This window comes from Trachymyrmex cornetzi, unplaced genomic scaffold (genome assembly GCF_001594075.2).
Source record: "Trachymyrmex cornetzi isolate Tcor2-1 unplaced genomic scaffold, Tcor1.1 scaffold331, whole genome shotgun sequence".
In the NCBI taxonomy this organism is placed as follows: Eukaryota; Metazoa; Arthropoda; class Insecta; order Hymenoptera; family Formicidae; genus Trachymyrmex; species Trachymyrmex cornetzi.
In genome coordinates this window covers 36,514-41,834 of record NW_017298015.1, presented here as the reverse complement: position 1 = coordinate 41,834, position 5,321 = coordinate 36,514, and the positions used below count along the sequence as shown (strand labels likewise).

Genomic DNA, 5,321 nt, shown 5'->3' with positions numbered 1-5,321 from the left:
GGGGGGGGGGGGCTTACACGCCGGGCCTCCCATTCTGTGATCCGCTTTGAGACATCTGTCAGCGCAGATTGCACAGTTAACCTTTTGTAGGCACTCTTTTGCCACGTGCCCTCCTTGTCCACATCTGTAACAGAAAGTTGTTCTATCCTTGTCACTCCGACACTGGTTTCGCACTTGACCAGTTTCTAGGCAACGAAAACATTGCACTGGTCTCTCCGGTAATAACTCTATTCGGACTGTCGTCCATCCTATTCGTATTCTCCTGTCTTTTGTCGCCTTTTTGGCCGCTGCTAGTGGACACTTCAGCCAGGTTATCCCTAAGCCATTGTTAGCTGTGGTAATGTCCCCTATTTTAATCGAGTCTTTGGGGCATTCCCCTTTTTTGGCTATCGCTGCCAGGATGTCCTCCTTGGTTGTTGACTCTTCTAGATCTTTGAGTCTGATTTCCGCTACTTTTTCGGGGCGTGTAACTAACACGTTCTGTTCCTCGCCCAGGGCCTCCTTTATTTTCTCCGCCAGTTTGTCTGCCTTCTTGGCACCTTCCGTCCCTGGGATTTCCAGAATTAATGCTCCGGTTCGTGCCTTCCTGGGCCGTAGTTCTGAGATTTCCAAGCTGTCTATGTCAACCTTACTCCTGGCGATACGCATTACCTCCGCGTATGTCGCATCTCCCCGACAGCTAATCTGAACCGCCGCCGTTTTTAGGACTCTTCTGTTGCTCCTGTGCATCTCTCTCCTCCTGGCCGAACCTCTTTGCGACCCTGGCCGCAGCCCGTGATCGACGAGCTACGTCCGCGCAAAGTCAGGTTGTTTCAAAGTTACTAAGTTACTAAATTACAAGTTACTTTAAGAAGTAACGAGTTACAAATTACGAGTTATTTTTTCCAGTAATGAATGACTTTTCTAACCCGCTGTAAATACTTATTGACTGTTCTAAACTATGGTGTTACTTTATTATTATAAAAAATTCGCATTGTCATTACCAAACTGTTATTGCAGTAAGGTAACTAAGTAATTAAGTAACGGCAATTACAGTAACGAGTTACTTCCCATCCCTGCATTTAACCTAACCTAACCAATTAACTTAGGCACCATTTATATATAACATTCTTCTAAATTTACTCAGTGAACAATATTTTTTTAGTTTTTAAAGGAAAAATCTTACAAAATCATATTTAATTAATTGTATTAAGTTTATTATTAATAAATTTTACTAATCATAAAGTATATAGGTATAGAGAGAGTAATGTATGAAATACATAGATTTTAATACAAGATAAATAAAATTCTCTAAAAAATGAAATATATAGGCAAAATATAGGAAACATATAGGAAAAGAATTTTGGAATAAGTTTTATATTAAATTTTTAGAAATCAAATTTTCTTTTATTTATTGATTTTTAAAATTAACCAATGTAGTAAACTTCTTTCTAACTCTTTTTATTTTATGTTGTTTTGATGCAAATATGTACCGCAATCTTAATTGTATATATGTGTGTAGCACAAGTTTTATTAATTCTGTTCTATGATCCTGCAGTGGTCCTTGTTCTAACATATGTAATACATCATCAAATATATCAGATGTTACATAACGCAGAGCAATAATAATCATTCTTTGGATAGGATGCCGTTTATTATGTTCATGTGGATATCTTCTTATTATTCTTTCTGCGATATTACATAATTTAATAACATCACTTGATGCATTAATTAGTCCTCCTCTACATTTTCTTTGTTGCAATGCTGACATGCAATCCGTTCCAATCAATAAATGCTTGCAAATACAACATTTAATTTTTTTTTTACTTTCCGGTAAACAAAACCAGAAATATATGCTACAACATCTTTAATATAATTTGATGTACACCATTTGTCACTTATATTGTCATCTGATTCGGAGACATTTGATTCAGAGATACAATCATTCTCATTTTTATTTTCAGAATCATTTTCATTTATATCTTCTACTATTTTATCTTCATAAAAATCCATAGTTTTTCTTTCATTTGTAATATTTAATATATTTGTATCATCCTGTGCAATAGCATTACCATGAGGCAATACTGTTAGTTTTGTATGATGTAAAAGTCGTCTGTAAGCATAACTAAATTGCCTGGCTGATGGATTATTGTTATGACCACCTTTAGTTCGTATAGCCGAAAAAAACATCTCAAGGTGGTCTTGAGACATTGTATGTTAGTAAAAAATTCTGTTTCTTAGTTGCAATTAGTGTTTCGGCTATATCTTTTATATTTTGTAAACATGTTAACATACCTAGAAAACCTATCTTCCTTTCTGAAAGAACCATCTTTTTGTCATCGATATATAAATCATTTATATATTCAATATATTTTGTGATGTTTTCTTTAATACGGTCAATATTAGACAATGAGATTGGTTGTTGACTTTCATTCTTACATAAAAGATTTCTACTATTGAGTAAGTCAAAAATATTATTCATATTTCGAATAAATAATGAGGTCGCTGTCGAATTATCAAATTGTTGCAGCTTTAAATCTATTCTACAGAAATCAATTGCATTGGCAACGCTATTGCTGAAAATTTGAACAGCTAATTGTACGTTCATCTTTTCACGTTGCCAATTTAAATGACGCCTATTTATTTTCACTGCTGTGTGAAGACCTTCTCGTTCTTGAAGTTCTATTAGGTTAACAATATATCTCCACTCTATCTTATTTTCAGAACTATCATGAATATTTCTTTTAGTGTCATATGTATTTCGAATTAATTTTATCATATGGCAAGCATCCAACATTAAATAAACTTTTTCCTTCGATATTGGATGCATAAAATAAGATATTAGATTTTCTGCCGATATGTTTGCACCTAAATAATTCATTGTTGAGATATTGCTTGCACAGCCATCCATAGTGATATTAACTACTACAGCACCTATTTCATGTAGTGATCCAAGTACTATTTTTATTAGATTTGCTCTTTCCTTGCCAGATAATGATCTTATTACATAGTATGCTACTGGTATTTTCCAATTACCATTAATACAAACAAGAAGAAACACACATACAGATGTTGCTTCTAGCAGATTATCATTATTTTCGGAATTTATCTTGTAATTAATCTCGTAATCGACGTAACCATAATATTGATCATTTACAAGTTCTGTATATTGCCTTATTGACATATCATCAATAGTTAAACTAAAATTTAATGTTTTACTGTCTGATGCTGCTTCGTGTATTTTTGCTTGGATTGTTTTTAAAGCTTCTGTTGTTATTCCTGGTTTACAGTCTATTGAGGCATACCATCTTCTAATTGTCTGTGGATGTGGTAAAATATTCAAAAAAGTTTTGCGAACATATTCATATGCCTTTGTAGAATAAAATTGCAGAGTTGCTGCAAAATTTTTTAACGCAACTGGAAATGCACCCTTTGCTTTTTTTCTTAAATGCCTTTTCAATATTTCCTTTTCTGTTTCTGAAATATTATTCTAAAAAAAAACAGGATATAAATGTTAATATTGAATATATAATTAATTTTTTATCGATTCTGTGAAAAAAGTAGGCATATTTTTATATTTCAAATATAATATTTTCCATATCGAATACCGATGTGTTACATATTTCAGAAGAATCTTGTTCGCACATATTCCGATAGTACATATCTACTCACATTGGTAGTCATACAGATGCCTATTAATTTTTCATTGCCTCATCAATGAAAATATTTTATTTTTAAATCACAAATCAATTAGCAACACATGTGCACAAGTGGATTCAATTAATGTGATGTGTGATCTTACATATTTCGACTTACTTCCATGAAATTTTACAGCATCTTCCGACAGTAACTTTTTATCTTGTAAATGTTTGTTAAGTAAATTTAATGATGTGACTTTTTTCTGTAATCTTCTACATTTTTGTTGATAATTATGATGTAAAAGTCGTCTGTAAGCATAACTAAATTGCCTGGCTGATGGATTATTGTTATGACCATCTTTAGTTCGTATAGCCGAAAAAAACATCTCAAGGTGGTCTTGAGACATTTTGTATATTAGTAAAAAATTCTGTTTCTTGGTTGCAATTAGTGTTTCGGCTATATCTTTTATACTTTGTAAACATGTTAACATACCTAGAAAACCTATCTTCCTTTCTAAAAGAACCATCTTTTTGTCATCGATATATAAATCATTTATATATTCAATATATTTTGTGATGTTTTCTTTAATACGGTCAATATTAGACAATGAGATTGGTTGTTGACTTTCATTCTTACATAAAAGATTTCTACTATTGAGTAAGTCAAAAATATTATTCATATTTCGAATAAATAATGAGGTCGCTGTCGAATTATCAAATTGTTGCAGCTTTAAATCTATTCTACAGAAATCAATTGCATTGGCAACGCTATTGCTGAAAATTTGAACAGCTAATTGTACGTTCATCTTTTCACGTTGCCAATTTAAATGACGCCTATTTATTTTCACTGCTGTGTGAAGACCTTCTCGTTCTTGAAGTTCTATTAGGTTAACAATATATCTCCACTCTATCTTATTTTCAGAACTATCATGAATATTTCTTTTAGTGTCATATGTATTTCGAATTAATTTTATCATATGGCAAGCATCCAACATTAAATAAACTTTTTCCTTCGATATTGGATGCATAAAATAAGATATTAGATTTTCTGCCGATATGTTTGCACCTAAATAATTCATTGTTGAGATATTGCTTGCACAGCCATCCATAGTGATATTAACTACTACAGCACCTATTTCATGTAGTGATCCAAGTACTATTTTTATTAGATTTGCTCTTTCCTTGCCAGATAATGATCTTATTACATAGTATGCTACTGGTATTTTCCAATTACCATTAATACAAACAAGAAGAAACACACATACAGATGTTGCTTCTAGCAGATTATCATTATTTTCGGAATTTATCTTGTAATTAATCTCGTAATCGACGTAACCATAATATTGATCATTTACAAGTTCTGTATATTGCCTTATTGACATATCATCAATAGTTAAACTAAAATTTAATGTTTTACTGTCTGATGCTGCTTCGTGTATTTTTGCTTGGATTGTTTTTAAAGCTTCTGTTGTTATTCCTGGTTTACAGTCTATTGAGGCATACCATCTTCTAATTGTCTGTGGATGTGGTAAAATATTCAAAAAAGTTTTGCGAACATATTCATATGCCTTTGTAAAATAAAATTGCAGAGTTGCTGCAAAATTTTTTAACGCAACTGGAAATGCACCCTTTGCTTTTTTTCTTAAATGCCTTTTCAATATTTCCTTTTCTGTTTCTGAAATACTATTCTAAAAAAAAACAGGA

At 32.1% G+C, this 5,321-nt stretch overlaps 1 protein-coding gene across 1 annotated transcript; it reads right to left on the bottom strand.

Annotated features, from left to right (window-relative positions):
• Positions 1–13: 13 nt before the first annotated feature.
• On the bottom strand, positions 14–648 carry LOC108762990 (uncharacterized). Its single transcript, XM_018510275.1, has 2 exons — positions 175–648; positions 14–55 (listed from the first exon to the last, which is right to left on the bottom strand). The coding sequence occupies exons 1-2, from the start codon at positions 646–648 to the stop codon at positions 14–16; spliced, it is 516 nt and encodes a 171-aa protein (XP_018365777.1).
• Between the last annotated feature and the right edge of the window lie 4,673 nt (positions 649–5,321).

Excerpts from the sequence above, each read along its gene's own strand:
- LOC108762990 (XM_018510275.1), bottom strand. The coding sequence starts at position 648 with ATGCGTATCGCCAGGAGTAAGGTTGACATAGACAGCTTGGAAATCTCA. Across the intron at positions 56-174 it reads GTTGCCTAGAAACTGGTCAA|ATGTCTCAAAGCGGATCACA; the intron begins GTGCGAAACCAG and ends CTGCGCTGACAG.